Source organism: Lissotriton helveticus, chromosome 6 (genome assembly GCF_964261635.1).
Source record: "Lissotriton helveticus chromosome 6, aLisHel1.1, whole genome shotgun sequence".
Classification (NCBI taxonomy): domain Eukaryota; kingdom Metazoa; phylum Chordata; class Amphibia; order Caudata; family Salamandridae; genus Lissotriton; species Lissotriton helveticus.
This window is the reverse complement of record NC_136067.1, coordinates 957,772,527-957,793,531: the sequence shown is the minus strand read 5'-3', so window position 1 is coordinate 957,793,531 and position 21,005 is coordinate 957,772,527. Positions and strand designations below refer to the sequence as shown.

At 49.4% G+C, this 21,005-nt stretch overlaps 1 protein-coding gene across 3 annotated transcripts in view; it reads right to left on the bottom strand.

The window, feature by feature from the left end:
- The window catches only part of LOC144761612 (potassium/sodium hyperpolarization-activated cyclic nucleotide-gated channel 2-like), a 2,245,815-nt gene that overhangs the window by 2,129,853 nt on the left and 94,957 nt on the right, over positions 1–21,005 (bottom strand). For all 3 annotated transcript variants that reach the window (XR_013595811.1, XM_078646916.1, XM_078646915.1), the window contains exon 2: positions 1,844–2,036. Coding sequence is in view for 2 of the 3 variants with exons in the window: in XM_078646916.1 (XP_078503042.1) it covers positions 1,844–2,036 (193 nt within the window). In the remaining variant the exon portion in view is untranslated. The remainder of the gene's footprint in view (positions 1–1,843; positions 2,037–21,005) is intronic.

Below are 21,005 nucleotides of genomic sequence, written 5' to 3'. Positions count from 1 at the left end.
ATAGATAGATTTGTATTATTTAGAGTACAAAATGACTAAAGCAGAAGTGACTAAAGGTCAAAAATCCAGTCTAAGACGTAGATGTATTAAAGCTTGCTTATGTAGTGTCTTGATGTTAACGTTTATGTGCATATTACTAGGGGTGGGCGGCCATCTCCGTTTCGCCCACGGAATGTGCGGATATTTGCCCTTCCGCCCTTGCTCAAAGAAGGCGGAAATGTGCGGCAAATCTCCGCACCTTCGGGGGCGGAACAGAAGTTGGCTGCCCGCCCGCCTTATTAAATTATATGTAAAAGCCTAAAATTAAACTTAAATAAAACTTACCTTACAGCGGCCGCATCCTTGCCCATCGTGGCTTCATCTGCAAACTGCGCATGCGCGGGAGCCTGTGCATGCGCAGTCCTCGCCAGGACTGTGCATGCATTGAGCCATTGGCAGTTTCACTGTACCAGCCTTGTGAACCTTAGCCAATAGGTTTGTATTTCTGTCTCCGTTTCATTTGTGCAAATTATTGAAATGTATTTTATTCCTAAAATCTTTTGTCTCTCCACCTATCCTCTCCATTTGAGTTATTGAAGGTATTATTTTAATGAAACTTTTGTCTCCACATCTATTTCTTCCTTAGGGTATTATTCAGTTTTTGCATACTATTTTGCTGAAACTTCTGTCTCTTAAACTATCCACTCTTTCATGCAATATGTCATTGAGTTAGTCTGATGAGCTGAATTTCATTTATGTTGCTAATATGAATCTCATCCTCCGTGGTTTACATTATTTACATTTGTGACTGAAGGCATTTGAGCAAACTGCCATTTACAAAGATAAAGCAAACTACATTTTACCAAGTGTCTGTGGTTATTTAGTCAACTGTAGGGTTAATTAAGGTATGATAATCATTATTATCTATACAATTAATTTGTAGATCGACGAAGTAGAATAAAAGTTGATTATTTAAATTAATAGGTATATAAAGACGCTTTACATGATTCAAAAAGGAGAAAGATCATAGAACGAAACAAATTGACACCAGTGCATCAGGGGTTCTGAGTGAATGTGAATGGGTCATTGTAAATGTATGAATTGAGTATTGATCCCTGATCAGGTATTGGCCACGCGCTGGATCACATCATAGGACAAGGGTGGGGCAACGTCAGTTAGATTGGCGTTGTGACTTTTACAGCTTCATTACTCTGCTGCCTATCTTGCTTCCTTTCCCTAATTCCCCTAATTATTTTTCTCAACAAAAGGAAATAAGGAGGCTAACGTAGGCAAAACACTTTTAGAATAGTTGCATTTTCTCTTTAATTGGCTAACTTTTAACTAAACAAATCGAACTCAATTGAATAAGTATTCTCTAACGATAGACGTTTAAAATGTATTTACTCATAGAGATCTTTCTACATAAAAATAGTACATATTTTACAGAGTGTTCCAGAAACCCACATAAAGCAGGGGTATTACATCATTAAAGATCCCATGACAGAGAATTCCCTTGCCATTAGCATCCATTTTGTTAACCGGGTCTGTATTTATTTTATGCTGATAAATCAGAATTACATTACCACACGAAATATTGAAGATTGTGAGTTGGAAATCGGCACAAATTATAATGCACACAGACATTGTTATTTAAATAAAATAAAATGTACATATATTCATTTTAAAACTGTATGGAGCAGCCACAGCTATCTCTTATTAAAGTGCCATAAAAAACATATAGGCTACAGATCATAAATAATGGCATCTACAAATTGGTCATGCCAGAATGTTAAACTGTGACAAAGCAGGCTTCTTCAGATATTCGGCACTTTCATCAAAATAAAACTGAAGTTTGTGCTCTTACCTGTTCATTATCTTTCATAAATGAAGTGAAAAAATTCAGAATTATATCCAATAAAAATACAATATCACTGCAAATACTGAATCCGATCCAATCAGCGCTCAGTAGCACATAATCAGGAAAGAAGGCGACTCCAAAAGGGGTGATGAGAACATTAAATACAGTCAAAATTGAAGTTGCCAGCAGCCAATAGCTTCTGTAAAAAAATAAAACATACGCTTGAAAGAATATTCTTGAAAACACAATTCCAGTCTAATGAATACATATTAACCCACTTCACTCCCCGGCAACTCACAAGGAAAATACTTATTGCATAATATAATTTACAAACATAATAAACAGTGCCTGTGATTTAACAGTCTCTGGGTTGAACAATTCATTGCAAGCAATAACGCCTTAGCTCTCTCACCTTGAAAAAGGTCAGGCATAAGTAGTAAGCACCTGGAGTCATAGTTCTATACTTTGAATTATGGTATTTAACACTCTGATTTTGTCATTATAAATACATAACTACATATCATATTATAGAATGCATAGGAAGATCAGGAATGGATGAGTTACTTATGTTTATCATGGCTACATTCAGTGCTTAAATTGAGACCATGGTTTCTAGTGCGGTTTGTCTATTTTTATTAGAGATAATCACAACAGTTGTTTATTTATTAAATATACGTTAAAACTGATCAAAACCTGCCGTCCAAGCAAGCCATTCTTTCTTTTTTTGTCAAATCTGTTTATTAGCATTTTTGAAAAAAAGACAGCACAGTACATGAGACAGTTCAACGGTATCTGCACAGTAAGCGGGCATGTCAGATGTTCATTAAGAGGCAGTACACCATACATGTAGGCATTCTAGTCTCTGAGCAAAATAAGAAGTGAATTTCCCCACCCATTACTGGCGAAACATAAGTTGTCGGGTAGCCGCCTCAAGGCCGGGCCGTGACTGTCCACACGCTAAGCTGGTGTATGTTAGCATTATAGAGGGTGGATCTTCCCCACACCAGGTTTGTGCACATCATTGACATTTATACAACAACTGTGAACCAACAGTAAAGGAAGCGCAAAAGAAACAGTAGCGGCTTGAACAATAGCACTGATACATCATAGTCCCCTCCTCCCCCCCATAGCCCCCGCCCCCGCGCGCGCGCAGCCACCCAAGCCACTACTAGACCCGCACCCGGGGCCTGTATATCTCTGGTAGAGAGTGACAGTGTTCATATGAGCGGCTGAACAGGAGATCATTCCACTGCACACCCCACTCCCAAAGGGCGCCGTTTAGCCTTCCACCCCTCCCGCATCTTCAGCCACGCCCGCCGGCCTCAAGGCTCTGACCATGACTTCCCAACGCTCCGCCATTGGTTCCTTACAGAGCCCCACCGTTTCTTCCCTGAAGAGGGCCGTCCACTCCGCCCGGGCCCACGCCTGAAAGGAGGAGGTCCACGCCTGCACACTTGGTGGGTCACTCGCCTTCCAGCGCCTTGTGAGCAGGCGCGTAGCCACCACCATCCCTAGGTCCAGGAATCTGGATGACCCTTTATCTTTAGGCTGCCTCTTGAATTGATGCAGAATGTATTCCGGACAGTCAAGGGGTATAATGCGCCCAGTACACTCGCGGAGCAGCTCGCCGATTACACTCCAGTAGGAGCCCAGCTTGGGGCAGCTCTACAAAAGATGGAGGATCCCCGCATCTAACTCTCCGCATCTGGGACAGGACGCATCCGCGCGATGGAAATATCTGTTAATAAGCGCTGGCGTGAGATAGGCTCTGTGGACAACATAGAGTTGTATCTGGCGGAAGCGCAGATTTCTGGGGATGCGCACTGGACTTTTAAGAACTCTTTCCCACTCCTTATCCGACAATTGCCTGCCCAAGTCACGCTCCCATTTATCCCTTAACGGGGCGAAGCTAATCCCTGTGTGTATCCTTAATGACCCCGCAAACCAACAGACCAAATGCCTACCCCTCCCCATGACGTGCAAGTATTGTATAGTTAAGTGCTGTGCAGGTTCCAAGGACATGTCCCCCCACCGAGCCGTCATTTTTGCCACTATGATGCGGTGCAGCAGGAACCCCCCAGGTGGGAGTCCATCTTCTGCAACCAGTGTCTCATATGCCACCAGCGTACCGTCCCTGAAGAGGTCTCCTAACGTCTGGCTATCCGCCTCTTTCCAGCGTTCTAGCATCGGCCGCACGAGGACTCCGTCTCCGCCCAGAAAAGCCTCCAGAGGCACCGCGGGCGCATATGCGAGGACCCGTCGGGTAAGGAAGAGGGCTCTGCGGTAACACTTGTACGCTACTGCCAGCAGCACTGGGGTGGGTCTCACGGCGCCTCCAAGGGATGAAAAAGCCTAGTGACTCTCTCCAGTGAATACGGCGGCTCCGCTGTGGCGGTATCCTCTCTACCGCTGTCCGCCAACCAGCGAGCAATCCATTGTAGCTGCGCGGCTAGGTAGGAGTGCTCAAAACAGGGAGTGGCCAGTCCGCCACTGTCCGTTGGCAGGAACAGCTTTGCAAGCTCCAGCCGGTGCCGGGACCTGCCCCAGATGAAATTCCGCAACATCGCATGAAGCGATGAGAAAAGGAGGGTGGCACATAAATAGGCAGGTTAACAAAATAGTACAGGAGTCAGGGGAGCATAATCATTTTGGCAAGGGCCACCCGACCCGTTGTGGTCAGCGGAAGGGAGGTCCAAAAACGTGTCTGGGACCTAAGCGCTGCCACCGCCTTACCCAGATTGCCTTCAAAAAGATCAGCTGGCTGCCTGTAGATCTGGATTCCCAGATACTTGAAGGTGTCGGCCTTCCATTGGGCCCTCGTGCCGCCGAGGCAGTACCCCGGGTCTTCGACCTCCGCATTGAAGGCATGGAGACCGGACTTGCCCGCGTTCACTCTGAGCCCTGAGACAACCGCAAATTGCTCCAGCAAGTGGGCCAGGCGCTCTGGGATGCACGCCAAATCTTTGACGAACACCAGCAGGTCGTCCGCGTAAAGCGATACCTGGTGAGTCGTGTCTCCCAGGGGTATTCCCGCTCCCAAAGTGCCGCATGGCCGTCGCCAACGGTTCCACAGCCAGCGCGAACAACAGCGGGGACAGGGGACATCCCTGACGAGTGCCTCAGCCCACCGGCTCAGAAATGTATGGACCCAGCCACAACCTGACCACAGGGTTCGTGTAGAGGATCTGAACCATCTGCAGGAAACTCACGCGAAGGTCATAGCACGAGAACACCGCAGCTAAGTACCCCCACTCCAGGCAATCAAAGGCCTTTTCCAAGTCTATTATCAGGCACCCCACTCGAGGCCACTCCTTTGCCGCTTCAGCCGCCACCCTAAAGAACCTCCTAAGATTCAGGGATGTAGATCTCGCCGGCACGTACCCATTTTGATCAGGGTGCACTAGATGGGGGACCACTGTCGCAAGCCGTTCCGCGAGGATTTTTGCGAAGATTTTATAGTCCGTGTTGAGCATTAACAGTGGTCGGTATGATCCTAGAGCCGTGAGGTCTCTGTCCGGTTTGGGTAGGGAGACCAGGAACGCTTCCCGCATGGATGGGGGGGAACGAGTCTTCGCCAATGGCGGCGTTGTACAGCTGAAGGAGTAGGGGCGCCAGAATGTCCAGGTTTGTCTTATAGTATACGGCGGGCAGACCATCCGGCCCAGGGGTTTTGCTAGTCGCCATTTCCCTGATTGCATCACCCACCTCCTCTAATGTGAGCAGGGCGTTCAGTGAGTCTCCATACTCCTCAGACACCACAGGCAAGGCGACTGCATCCAGGAACACATCCAGCGCTTGTTGTGGGCCCGTGCCGCGAGATTTGTACAGTTGCTCATAATGGTCCGCCAGGGCACGATGGATCTCCCGTTGCGTGTAAACCATTTTCCCTCCCACCGTACACAGCGCTCCTATGGGGACTCCGCGCCCATCACTCTGTAGCAGCCAGACAAGCAGCCGGCCAGCTCTATCCGCCCTTGCGTGCGTCCTGGCCGTGTGTGCCGCATAGTTGTGGCATCGCAGCTGCTCCATAAGGGCTGCATGTTTAGCACGCAGGGCGTTGAGCGTACGCGCATGTTCACCCATCCCCTCGCCCTCCCTTTCGTACCGGAGGAGTTGCAACTCCAGTCTCGTCAAAGAGGCCATCAGTGTTTTGCGTATGTTCCATGTGGCCCCCATGCAATGCCCCCGGATAGCTGCCTTATGCGCCTCCCACTCCACCAGTGCGATGCGTTGGCCTCGAAATAAGCTAATATGGCCATACCCAACGAGGATCAGAACTCAGCAACTTCAAGCGCAGCAGGTTGCAGCCGCCACGTGTGCACAGGCGGTCGATCTGCCAGCCAGCTGATCTTGAACCATAGGGGATTGTGATCTGAGTGTGTTCGTCCGAGGTACTCTGTCTGGGCTAGGAGCGGAATTAGCGACTGGGTGCCTATTATTCGATCCAAGCGGACGTGCAAATCGTGAACTGGGGAGTAGTAGGAGTATATTCTATCTGTGGGGTGTTGCACGCGCCAGAGGTCACACACACCCCAGTGCACAAGCCAATCCCTGAACGCTTGCACTGTGGACACTACTGTCGCAGCTCAGAGGGGTGGAAAAGACCTGTCCAAATGGGTGTCTAGCACCATGTTAAAATCCCCGCCAACAAGCCAGGGGAGTCCAGCGTATGGGTGAAGAATGTGATTCAGGCTCTCTAAGTAGGCGGACTGATCTGTGTTCGGGGCATAAAGGGATCCCAGCAGGAGTTCCTGACCATTTAATCACCCCCGCACTAGGGTATACCTGCCTGCAGGGTCTACCAGCGCCTCCATACATTTGAAGGGGACACCCGCCCTTACCCAAATCAGTGTGCCGCGTGCAGCGGCAGAGAAGGTGGTACAGAATATCTGTCCCCTCCAACGCCTGCGCAGTTTGTCTAACTCAACCAATGTCATGTGCGTCTCCTGGAGAAGGGCAACCCCCACCCCATGGCGTTGTAGGTAGGAGAACACGGAATAACGACGGGGCGGGGTGTGCATACCTCGAATATTCCAGGTCACTATGTTAGTGTGCGTCATGTGTCTGGTTAGTTCGCGCACGGGAGCAAGGGAGCACCCCACGGGGGGCCTTATGAGCGCCAGCGAGGAAAGGGAGGTCAGTGCGCCGCATTTGAAACATGTGAACGAACACAAACAATAGAACAAGAAGGGCGAGTCCCAGGCGGGGCATACGTCCAAACTTTAACTAGATCCACCTCGCAAGAGTGGGTTTAACTCAGCGTGTCTGCTGTCTGGGTACATGTGCTGCCAACTATCTCATTACTCTGCCCCCCTAACTTAGTTCGCCTGAGTGCGCGGGAGGTGTTGCGGAGTATCTAGAACCCATGGCTGCTCCGGGCCAGTGCGGGACGCCCGCAGGGGAGCCCGCTAGGGAGACAAACGCCAGCACCTGCTAGCTTCGGCCCAGGAGTTGTATCTTCCATCCAGCAGCCCCGTAACACTCCGCAGCAGTGCTAGCATATATGGAGAAAAGCCAACCTATCTCAGCAGTACGTGCAGCATTAAAATGGGTACCACCTCCCAAGCAGGTGCCGAGTCAGGGGTGAGTCTCTTAGTTTGCTCGCAGCAGTGCACACTACATAAGGAGATCAGCAGTTTGCGGTGTTACCACAGGCATGACCGTGTCGTCAGAGAGCACAGTTGATGGGGATGACGGGCCACTCATGTCTGGCTCACTACGTGGCTGCGAGGTCAGTCGGCCCGCATCATGCACTGCTCCTAGATTCACAACCGCTTCGAGTGCTTCCTGCCGCTCACGCTGCATGTTCTCCAGGCTGGGTGCTGCTGGGCCGACGCTCTGGCCACGTCGGGTGCCTCGTTTCCTGCGCCTTCTCGACCTTTGCACTTGCCAGTCACCATCCCCCTCTGTGTTTTCAAGTTGGGTGCCCTTCCATTGCTCCGTTTCCTCCAACCAGTCCCATACATCTGACGGTGTGTAGAAGAAGCGGGCCCCTTCCTTGGAGATCACTCGAAGTTGAGAGGGGAACAGCAAGGAATATGGCAGTCCCAGTTCCCGTAGCTGCTTTTTCACCACCAGGTATGTGCTCCTTCGTCTCTGCACTGTTGCCGTGTAATCAGGGAAAAACATCACCCGGCTATTCCCCACCGTCAGATTGTCCAGCTTCCTTGTTTCGCACAGCACCACATGCCGATCACGATAGTTGAGTAATTTGAAGAGGAACGTGCGAGGTCGGGCTCCGGGTCGAGGCTTCTGCGACCGGCACCCTGTGCGCTCTTTCCACGACGAAGTGGGAGGACAATACCTCCGGAGGCAGGAGGTCTGTCAGCCAGGACTCTGTGTACCGCTCCCGGTCCTTCCCTTCTTCGTCTTCTGGAAGCCCAACCACGCGAACATTGTTTAGCCGGGAGCGCCCTTCCGCGTCTTCCATGCGATCCTCCAGCACATGGACCCTATCGAGGACGTCTTGGAGCGCCGAGGTATGTTGATGCACCATCGGCTGCAACTCCTGGAGCGACTGGCGCTGCTCGACGACTGTCTCCACCAACTTGCGGTGGTCGGCGTGATGTAGGGTAAAGTCTGATGTTACCATGTCAATTCAGGTCTCAAGGGATGTTTTCGTCAGCTCCAACGTGGTGCCTATGCGCTCCACCGCCGCCAGCACCGAGTCCATCTTGGCCGCAAGGGCCGCTGTCAGGCCCAGACTGTCGCCCTGTACTCCATGCGACGAGCCCAGGCCCTCCGCGACCTGCTGCTTCTGCAGGGATTTATCCCGAAGCCTGCCCATCGCAAGCTGTTGCGCAGAAGGCATCCACTCCTGTTTACAGCCGCTTGTCACCCGGCGTCAGGCCCTTACCAAAGTCCCAGTGGAAAAGGCACCCCACCAGCACAGTGCCACCAGCTGCCGCCAGAGGAGTCACCAATCCGAACCAAGCGCCAGCACAGGTCAGGCCCCAGTGTCCAACAGTCCGCGCTCGCCCCTCAAGTGCTCTCGGCAGCGGACCGACTGGCACCACACGTTCCAGCAGGGGCGTACCCTTTCCGACCCACCAGAGGCCCTTTTTCCCGTCTAAGGGTGTTCAGTGTCCAGAGTCCCCTTTGCCGACGCTCCCTTTCCAAACAATCGCCGTTGTTACCCCGCAATGTCTCCGGCGGCGGAGGCTGCAGCAGCACAGCAGGCTTGCCTGTTCCACCCCTGTGAGATCCGGGCTCCTGGCGTTGTCCTCTGGCGTGGCATCGGGCGTGGGCCACCCAAAGAGCGGCGGCGGTGAAAATGGCGCCAACAACAAAATGGCTCCCAGGCCTCGCTGTGTCAGATTGCGGACGCACAGTTGTGCTCCAACGGCCGCAGCCCGGGGCCACTGAGTAGGTTCACCCAGCCGACCACAATCACCGCTCAGCACTGCAGTGTGTGCAATTCAGTGTCTTTCCATCACACCGGCCTGAGTAGCGCTCAGCCCCCGACTGTCTCTCGCTCGCCCCCTGCAGGCCTCAGCTCTCCTCTCGGGCCTCCAGGCCGCGGCTCTTCCTCTGGGCTCCGCCCATCCACCCCTGGTCCCGCTCCTCACCTTGTGGGGGATGCACCCAGCAGTCGCTCCGTCAGGCACCAGCTCGGGAATGTCTCTCTTCGTCCGGCCGACGCTTCTGGCTCAGAGGGGCGGAGGGGCCTTACGCAGCTTTCAGGCATCAGATGCCGGCACTAGGCTCTGTCCTGCACCGACCATAGTGGCCACCTCGGCCTCCAGCTGGTTAGTACACGCCGCCTGCCACCGCGGCCAGGTTCGCCTGTCTGACCCCTAGGAGTCCTGGGCTCCGGGCGCGGCGTCAGCGACAGCGAAAATGGTGCCAACGCCAACAACAAAATGGCGCCTAGGTCTCACAGCGCCAGGTTGCAGGCGCTCAGTCTTACTCCAGTGGTCGCGGCCCGGGGTTATAAGAATGGCCACCCAGCCGACCATGATCACCACCCGGCACTGTAGTTTATAGCATTTAGTGTCCCTCCTTCATGCCGGCCATAATGGCACCCAGCCCCCGACTGGCCCGGGGCCGTCAGTCACCACAGAACCCCGTCCGGCCTCGCTCCTCAGACTCTGCCAGCACAGCTCCCATTGTTGGCCCCACGTACAATTCGCCTCTCCCGCTGGTAGCAGGCAGGACCACAGGCGCTGGTTGCGCCCCTTGCCGTCAACACGAGAGCAGCGCAGTTCAAGAGGCGCTCATAGCCGCTCCCGCCATCTCTCTCTTGTGTTATGCAGGCCTCAGCTCCCCACTCGGGCCTCCAGGCCGCGACTCTTCCTCGGGGCTCCTCTCGTCTACCCCAGGTCCCGCTCTCCATCATGTGGGGGGTGAGCCTAGCAGTCGCTCGAGCAGATGCCAATATAGGAATGCCTCTCTCTGTCCGGCGGCCACTGCTGACCCAGAGGGGTGGAGAGGCCCTGCACATCTCTCGGGCACCGAGTGGCAGCACCAGGCTCCGTCCTGCACCAACCCCGGAGTTCTCCGCAGCCCGCGGCCGCTTAGTGCACCTTGTCAGCCGCCGTGACCTGACACACCGCCACTCACTTCTGGCCGCAGCGCTGATGTCTCAGCTAGACTCACGGGAAGCCCAGGGCCCAGGACATTGCCCAGCCTCCTTCAGCCGCGGTCGGGTATTTCAGCAGCCGTTGGCGCCCTGCGCGCCACTCCGCCGCGGGCCTCGTTGCTGCCAGTCGCCGTCCGCCTTCTTCACTGCGGCCCCAGAGCGGAATTTGCTGGGCTCCCCACCGCGTCCTCACACCGGTCCCCAGCAGTGCAGGGGAAATGCCAGGATAATAAGGGGCCTGGTTGCGGAGCTCTTCTCGAACGCGTCCGCCATGTTGGCTGGATAGCCACAAGCCATTCTTATTAGCTTTAGGGGCCTGGAATAGTCAGAATTGTCACACTTGTAGGAGTGTGATGGTTAGTAGTTGTGTTGGTACTGTTACTGGCAGCGCTGGCATGGGCAAAGGGTGATGCAAGCGGCAGTGGCCTCCTGACGATGGCCCTGGCACTTATGTTTTTTTTACAAATTAAGCATTGGCTATATTGACAGGCTTGACAGCAAAGTGCGTTTGTCTGCAGCAGAACTTGATCCTCTGATGGATACTTCTAACCACAGTTTCCTCACCTTGTGAATGATATCAAAACAGTACCTCCTAAGGTGGTAGCTATACAGAATGGTTACCAAAACGTCTTGCAGGATCGGCGAGGCAAAATGCCCTTCCTGTCAGACCTGACAATCAGAGCAGAAGTGCTTTATGAACATATGAACTCCAAAGTTCAGATAATAACAGTGTTGCAAAATGTGTTGAATACAATGGATGCAATAACAACAGCGTCAAATTTTCATATTAACAAGCTCGAAATACAGGTGGATCTATTAAATACTCCAGCTGTTTATGTAGCGAGTATAGACACACAATTACACAATCTAACCAATCTGGTGGTAAGAGCCTAGTCTCATATTCTAAATAATGTGTCTGAACTCCAGACTATAGTAGGGTCTCTCATTGAAGAAGTTAAGAAATTAGTAGCTAAATGAAACTCAGAATTACCTCTAACTCTCTAAAATGGTTCAAGATTAGAAGTAACTAGTGCAAGTACAAAGTTCCAACACGCTCAGCGAGAAGTTCCCACTGATTTAACGGGGGATTAGCAAGTGAAGTTGGGGATTCAAAAGTTATTTTGGGCTCCGCTACTGTAATAGATGATATCCCTATTTTGCAAGGAAACACCAACATAGACAGAAGTCAAGTAACTAATGAAAAATTTCCTAGTAACCATGACGGAAAATTTAAATTCTATTAAGGACGCGGAGGCGAGGATTATGCTGTAACTTCCTTTATTCCTACAGCCAGCAGTGTTACAATTAACAAAAAAACTAGCACTCCCAAGGTGCTTTGGTCAGTCCATATTGTCCACCAATCAGCATGCCCCGTCATCCCCAAAGGCGTGTGCTTCCTGGGTCCCCTCCTCTTTTGAGACTGCGGCCGGAACCAAATACCAAATCGTCACTCATTCTTGGCTCCATCAGATCCTGAAAGAAAGAATCAGAGGCCATGACTCTGCTCTCCAGCCCAAAGATAAGCAATATGTCATAACAACAGAAGCAGGATGACTCAGGGCATGCCTGTTATACTACCAATATATATAAAAGATATACTTATACCATATGAGGCCTCGCTCACCCAAAGAAAGGCAAAGCTATGAAACCCAATCCCGGGCGGGGACAGGAGTTCGTTAGAGCCCTGGATGGGAAGAATTCTCGCCTCCGCGTCCTTAATAGCATTGAAACTTTCCGTCATGGTTACTAGGAATTTTTTCATTCTATGGCAGGACCGGAGGCGAGGATTATGCTCGTTCAAAGCTTGTCCACCACCAGCGAGGCCATATCGTGACTGGTTTAAAATAGAATCTTTTAAACATCGAGTCCGATGATCAGTTAGCCGCGTTCAGAATATCCTCCAACCTGGCACCCAGGGAGAAGGCCTTTGAAGCCATGGCTCCTCGCACAGAATGGGCCCCAAACTGCGAGACATTGACGCCCGCTACTTTCTTGCATCACCCATCTGATCCAACATGCAATCGTTGGTGGTGTAACCGCCTTGAAGGGCTTTCGCAATGAATTCAGCAACTGACGTTCGCCCGGCGGGCGGTTCTCTCAGACATATTTTCATATTCCTTAAGACATCTGACCACACAGAACTTAGGAGAATTATCAAAAGCTGAATAAGAAATGACTCTCGAATCTGATTTCATCCTCCTGACAATGTGGAAAGTAACCCCATGAGGAGTATACACTCTGCCCGAAATGTCCACGGCCCGCACATCCGAAACCCTGCGACAGGAAACTAGGCATTAAAGCATTGCTAATTTTGCTAACAACTCCTTTCTGGGCAGGTATCTATTAGTCTGCCAGAACTGAAACAGACGAAGGGCTTTGTTAACGTCCCACAAAGAAGAGTATCTGGGTTCCGGAGGGAGCGTCAAGCGAACACCCCTCAGCAATTTGCAAACAATCGGGTGTTCTCCCACGGGTCGACCTTGTACCGGTACATGCCCCGCGGAAATCGCTGAATGATAAGAATTAATCTTTCTATAAGCAAGGCTTTGTGACGCCAAGAAATTGAGAATAGTTACCACTTCTCATTCCATGGGATCCTGGTTGTTCCGAAAACACCAACTGGCCCATTGAGCCCAGGCCTACCTGTACCGCTTGTTGGTGCTGTCCGCCCATGCTGCCTCCAGTAGCTTTTGAGCATCCTGCGCTAGTCCTCCGACTCTCCAGCGATACCTGAAATCCACTACTCCACTATTGGCATTCCCCCTGCTGGAGAAGGGGATGAGGGAGGCCTTGGGGATCCCTCAGAAGAAGAGGCTCTCGGGTAGTAGGATTGGAGAATCCCAAGAAAGTTCCAGAAGAACTGGAAACCACACTTGAGACTTCCAATACAGGGTAATCAAGACCACCTTCGCTCGCTGCCTGCGTACCTGAGTCGTGAGTCGCATGATCATCAGGAACAGGGGAAAGGCATATCCCGCGTCCGCTGACCAGTCCTGCGTAAAAGCATCCATGGCCGCTGCTAGAGGGTCCGGCTTCCAACTGTAGAACTTCAGCAGTTGATGGTCCAGCCTGGAGGCAAAGAGATCCACCGAAAACAGACCCCATGTGTCGTTGAGGCGGTGAAAAAACGCAGGTTGGAGCTGCCAGAGGCTCATGTCTGTCCAGCTCCTGGAACACCAGTCCACCACCACATTGGAGACTCCCGGAAGGTATTCCGCAGACACTGAGATATTGTGGGACAGGCAAAAGGTCTACAGATCCTTGGCCAGGTCTGCCAGTGCCTTGGACTTCGTCCCCCCCAGGTGGTTGATATAGCGCACCGCCGATACAATGTCCATTCTCAATAGGACGTTGCACGAAACCTTGTCCTTGGTCCAACAGTGAACGGCGAAGGAACCCGCCATCAATTCCAGGCAATTGATATGTAACTGGCCTACCGCGGCGGACCACTTTCCTCCTGTAGACGAGTCCCCGCAGCGGGCCCCCCAACCCAGCTTGCTGTCGTCGGACTCTATGACCAAGTCTGGGTCACATCCAAAAATGGCCCTGCCATTCCAGGCCTCCATGTGGTCGAGCCACCATCTCATTTCCCTGTGCGCTTCCTCTATAAGAGGAATTTGGTCCGAGTACTGAAGTCCTCTGCGGTGCTGAAGAGCTCTGTAATGGAGCGGCCCCGGGAAAATCACCTGGATGGACGAGGACAAGAGACCCACCACCCTCTCTATCTGGTGAAGCGACGTGGAAGGACGGGCCAAGGTGCGTCGGAGCTCCCTTCGGATCTTGACAATCTTCCTGGGTGGAAGACTGAGGGTCCAAGCCACCAAATCTATGGTAAACCCTAGGAAGGTCACTTGATGGGAAGAGACCAGAAGGGACTTCTTGTCATTGGCAGCGCCCAGGTGCTGCAACAAGTCCGTTGTGTCGTTGAGAGGATCGGCCAATTGCTCTGGACACTGTTCCAACAACAAAATATCGTCCAAATAGACGATGAGGCACAGACCTTTCCCCCGTAGCTTCTCCACTACCGGCTTGAGGACTTTCATGAAGCACCACGGTGCTGACGAGAGTCCGAAGGGAAGGGTCGCAAACTCGTACACCAGATCCCTCCAGATAAACTGGAGGAAGTGCCTGTGAGGAGGAAACATGGGCACCTTAAGGTACGCGTCTTTCAGATCCAAGTGTACCATCCAATCCCCGGGTTGTAGGAGATCGCGTAAAAGATGGATTCCCTCCATCTTGATCTTGAAGTGGCGATAGACCAACCACTGGTTGAACTCCTTGAGGTTTATGACAGACCATTGACCGCCATCGTTCTTGTCCACCACGAAAATGTTGCTTAGAAACCCACGCGGGTGTAAGGGGGCCGGGACTATCGCCCCTTTCCGCAGGAGTTCCGACACCTCTCTGTTTATGAGATTGGCTGTGTCCCATGCAAAAAAGCAGCGGTCGGGTTCGTGTGTCCTGTACCGGGAAACCGTAAAACTCAATCTGGAAACCCCTTACAGTCTGCAATACCCAGGCGTCTGAGGTAATGGACTTCCAATTGCTCACGAAAAGAGCCAGCCTGCCCCTCCCACCCCGAATTGTGACAGGGGAAAGGCACTCACCTGAACCGGCCACTTGCTGGCCGCATCCTCTGCCACCTCGACATCTGAAACCCCAGCGAGACTGGAAGAACTCTTGTCGTCCTAGATCCGCGGGTTTCTTTCCGCCTCTCGGAGGGCCTTGCGTGTAAAATGTGCCAGCCGGGGGGCCCCTGCCACGCCGGCGCTGACAAAAACATGTGGGCGGAAGTCCTTCTTGATTGAAGTCTGTGCCTTATCTAGCGATGTAAAATTAGAAACAAACTTTGTCAACTACTTTATAAAAGGGTCTCCAAAGAGGCCACCATCTGCTATTGTGCCCGCCTCCGAAGAGGCCAAGTCACCGAGCTTGGGGTCCACTTTGAGCAAAAAGGTACGGCACCTCTCCTAAGAAACCGATCGCCCTTTGAGCCCAATTAGAGATGCGTTCGGGGGATAAGGCAGATCCCAAAGCCTTGGCCTCCTCAGCCAATTCTAAAATCTTCGTGAGAGGGCCAGTCAGGTCGAGGAGCTTGTCCTGGCAATTTTTCCAGGACCTGTCAATACCCTTTTTGGGGTCTCTAATATACTTCTGAAGGAAAGTCGTCATTTACTGGTCAACCTCCAGAGTTGTGACTATCTTTCTTGGTAGAGCCGGTCGAGGGCACTCAGCCCTAAGGCAGGCCCTAACCTCCTTTTCAATAGGCTTGCGGAGCCGACTCGCCACAAACGCAGACACATTCGGCGATGGAAGCCAGGCAGATGATCGAGGATGCACTAGGTCCTTGGGACCAGCATGTCCGCAGAACCTTCAGGTTGAGCCGAAGGCTCTGATGGGGAAGCGTTGGGATACCAAGAGGTGGACGGGCCAGCCTCGTCCAGGGAATCCCCCTCCGAATCGTCGTCCCCTTCACCAACAAAATGCGGCTCTGCTGGTGTTTCCGGGGTCGAATCGTGCTCCAAACGTTGAGTCTTTGCCAGGAATGTGGTCTTCAGATGCTCAAGCGCCCCTTGGTCAGGCTCTTTAGTCAGCTTTCGCTTCTCAGCGCACTGGGACTGCTCTGCTTAGATGGAATAAGCGTATTTCATAATGCGTCGTTCGAAAGGCCCAATTGCCGCTTCTACGGCCTTATGGATGGATGAGTCAACCTCAACGCAAAATTCATCATCCAGAGAAATGACTTGGAGGGTCTCTTCCTCTGAATATTCAGCCTTCATCTCTTGGCATAGTATTGTTGTCACAGGGAAGCTGCAACCCTTTAGTATAATGCCCAGAAGGCAGGGTTATACGGCGCAAAGCACAGTATTTTATGCCTCCCGGCGGCTGGTCAGACAAAAGGGGGGGCGACTCACCCTACTGTCACCGGGTGCCTAAAGTCTGGGCCTGCCCCCACCACAGCCAGCGAGCCTCAGAAGCAGTCCTCTCGCAAAACTGCCTCACAGCAATAAATCCGACCCTTATGGGTGTCCTGCTGTGGAGCTGCTAAAAAGCTGTCAACCTACAAGCAGGCGTCACAGTCCCAGACACTATCGCAGACCTGGCACTACGCGTCTTCTAACACTCGCGGGTGCGCTCGAACTCGCTGGTTCCAGTGTTGCTTCCGGTTTTTGCGGGAACCAGCGAGAGGCCTTCGCGCCCCCCGTGAGGCGTCGTGCAACTGCGGTGAAGCAGGGCCGCGAGCGACGCTTTCCCAATGCTCTTGCGGCCCTCAAACAAAAGAGAGAACAACCCGCACACCGGCACCGCCTCACAGCGCGAGCCCCAGAATAATAGGGAAACCAATACGGGTCAACAAGCTGTCCCGTAGCGGGATTCCCTCCCTCCGCGCACACTGACAGAGCCGAGGCGGCGCCCGAAATAAACACCCTCGAGTTGGAAAACAGCACCAAGGATGTACGCCAGAACAGCGCTCTAAATGAAAAAAATCTTACAGTGCTCCCATAGAAAGAACTACGCACTCACGTATTACAGTGTGGAAAACCAACAGTCACTAAGCAGAAGCATTGCTAATACCTGCAACAAATGTCCACAAAGTGATCAATAATTACATATACAGCCAAAATTAGCCCACAGACAATTCAAAATATCATAAATGTGAGAGAAGTAGGGAAAATCAACTTAACTGAGTGGCAGCAGGAAAGAAAGAGGAGGTGACCCAGGAAGCACACGCCTTCGGGGCTGGCAGGGCATGCTGATTGGTGGACAGTATGGACTGACCAGAGCACCTTGGGAGTGCTAGTTTTTTTGTGGATTGTTGAGTGGAACACTGCTGGCTGTAGGACTAAAGGAAGTTACAGCATAATCCTCGCCTCCGGTCCTGCCATAGAATTCTATATGCTCAGTTGGTAGTTTTAATAGTGATTCTCCGCTAACAAAATGGGCCAGGAAAAGGTTGCGTAAGGCTCAGAATAAAGCCAAGAAAACTGTGGTCTCAGGGGCTAAATCAGGGACTGCTATTCTATCTTTAAACTTGCCAGTCAGAAACTACAATGGAATGATTGTTTTTATAAGGGTCCAGTCAAATTATATGAATCTCAAACTGAAGAGTGAGGTACAGCACCTTTTAAGGGGTAGTAAAAATGAGTTTGAGACCCCTACCGATATGGTGACTACCACTATTGTGGGTTCTAACATTGGGGCAGTCTCTAAGCAAAATGGCGTTAGGACTCTGAATAGAAGTGAGAGTAAGCAGAATCATGGAAATGTTAATGGAGAAATAGCCTGTTATTCACAAAGACAGAATCAATAATATATAATGAGGCTATACGCTTGACTCAAGATCAGGCAACTCAGATGGAGCTGATGGTAGGAGTCCCTGTGTCAGCCAGAGATCACCACTTTCTAGAAGACACCAAATTACCAATTTAGACAATTATAGCAATCTAGGCCCAACAATATCTCTAAGGGTTATGTCGGAAAAAAATCTTCTACCAACATGAAACTAGTTTTTCACCATTTATAAAAATCCAGTGGCATCCATGATAGCCTTAATCAGAGCTCAATCTTAAAACATATTTCAACCATCCCTGATTATCATTTATTAAAACAACTGACCTCTTTACAGTTCAGTTTAAACAAATACATTTTAATTCATCTCCTGAGTCCACCATAACAACCTGGACCACTAATAAAATGGTACATCAAATCTTAGATTCAGGTTCCTATTTTATGGAATGAAGCATCGAGGTTAAGAATCATACTCCGTTAAAATACCCTACTATTCTGGATGCACTAGCTCCAAAAGTGGAAAAAGAAAGATATAAGGTGGAAAGTAAAAAGTCAATCCCATTACTCAGAGATGCAATCGGTCCATTGAACAAATCACCTTGCAATACAGTTCTGTTAATTAATAATACACTAAAAGGTGTCCAAACCTGTGAATTGTTAGCCAAAAACAAAATGCTACCTGCGGATTGGACATGGCTTCCAGCAACCCTTGCAAATGTGCCTCTAGGAGATGAGAATTTAATTTTACCTGCTGTATGTGGTAAAGATACACAACTGAAAATTTGTTCTTGGAATGTGCATGGGTTGGCCCATTTGCTGGCAGATCCAGATAATATTCCATGTTCATATACTTTTGAAATGTTATTGCTCAAAGAAACATAGAGAGAACAAGTAACACCATTGCTTGGATTCAACGAATGTAATCTCCCTGCTGTACGCACTATGTACTTTCATGTTATATTGCGACTGAACTAAATCTGGTTAAAGATAAGAGAGGTACCCCTTAACTAAGATCAAGGGAAGTAGGGTTAACAAACCAATATAAAAGAACAGTTCCCTTGAATGAGGTCAATCACATAAACATCATATTAAAGAAACAGTAATAACTATACCAACTGAATAAAGGTTAAAACAAAATTTTGTTAAATTTTATTGTATACAATGTGGTTAAAAGAAGCAGAAAACAAGATTGACTGCTAAACACAAATTAAAACATGATAAAAATAACAATCCATTTACAATATTGACCAGCAATATTGCCGAAAGACAGAAACAACAGTGAAACATACAAATTATGCAATACACGGTATGTGTTCTAATGTTCTTTTTTGAAACAACGGTGTTGTGCAGATTGAATATTATCCTGTCAACAGCGATGTATGAACCATGAATCACACTGTACTGGGGCGTCGACGCGTTTCAGTGGTTGGTTGCAATTTTATCCACCTTTATCAAGACAAAGATTCTATTTCTGTCGTGCTTTACAAGTTCTCCTCTATAATGTGGATGGTGGTGTAGAATATTGGTGCGGTCATCCACTGTGGGGGCGTTCTTGCTTAGGCTGTGGTTGATTCATAAAGGATTTTCAGGCATTGATTTTTGTAACTAGCCCTTGTCTTGGGTTTGTTTGTAGCTTATAGTGAAACCAATCAAGTTTGATTTCAGAAAGCGTTCCTTCTGCCTTCATTAAAAGCGACTGCTATTCTAGTGAAGATATTAAGTCGGCCTGTTATGTAGATAAACAAGGTAATGCCCGACTTCTTTGAGGTATAACGCTTTATATTCTATCGCGTTGAATGTGACCAGAGGCGCCTGAGTCATGCCACAGGGACGAAAGTAATGAATCCCTTTCTGTCTTCTGTCGGCTGCACGCTTCTCTAGATCTAACGGAAACGACCAGAGAAGCGTGCAGCCGACAGAAGACAGAAAGGGATTCATTACTTTCGTCCCTGTGGCATGACTCAGGCACCTCTGGTCACATTCAACGCGATAGAATATAAAGCGTTATACCTCAAAGAAGTCGGGCATTACCTTGTTTATCTACATAACAGGCCGACTTAATATCTTCACTAGAATAGCAGTCGCTTTTAATGAAGGCAGAAGGAACGCTTTCTGAAATCAAACTTGATCGGTTTCACTATAAGCTACAAACCCAAGACAAGGGCTAGTTACAAAACTCAATGCCTGAAAATCCCTTATGAATCAACCACAGCCTAAGCAAGAACGCCCCCACAGTGGATGACCGCACCAATATTCTACACCACCATCCACATTATAGAGGAGAACTTGTAAAGCACGACAGAAATAGAATCTTTGTCTTGATAAAGGTGGATAAAATTGCAACCAACCACCGAAACGCGTCGACGCCCCAGTACAGTGTGATTCATGGTTCATACATCGCTGTTGACAGGATAATATTCAATCTGCACAACACCGTTGTTTCAAAAAAGAAAATTAGAACACATACCGTGTATTGCATAATTTGTATGTTTCACTGTTGTTTCTGTCTTTCGGCAATATTGCTGGTCAATATTGTGAATGGATTGTTATTTTTATCATGTTTTAATTTGTGTTTAGCAGTCAATCTTGTTTTCTGCTTCTTTTAACCACATTGTATACAATAAAATGTAACAAATTTTTTTTTTAACCTTTATTCAGTTGGAATAGTTATTACTGTTTCTTTAATATGATGTTTATGTGATTGACCTCATTCAAGGGAACTGTTCTTTTATACTGAACTAAATCTGACAGTAGAAGTAGTTGATCTACAGTTGGAATGGTTACAATTAGTTTCATTACAGTACAACTGCCATAAGATGATAATATTCAATATTTATTTAAGTGCGAGGAATCCAACTGAATATCATAAGGCCATTAGCTTTTCATTGTTACATAAATGGAAAGAATAATGGTAGAGCAAATGAGTGTTGTGACTAACACTGTTAATAGAAAAATCTTTGGGCAAATTAAGGTCAGTCCCACCTTTTAAATAGTCTAAACAGGGTTCAATTATCGATTACACCTTCATTCCAGAAAACTTGAGCCCAAAAATTGTTGCGTATAAGGTGATACCACGACTCGAAAGTGACCATAACGCTCAGGTAGTCATACTACACTGCCAATAAGTTGTAATCCCAGATCTAATGAGCTTTTTAATATGGTCTATTCTTCATACAATTTGAAAAGATTGCATTCAGACAAACACGTAGAAATAAAGCTATAAACAGGATAGTGACCAGTGCTAGGTGGGGGCAGGTTCACTGTTAGATAAATGGAATTATATTTATAAAAACAAAT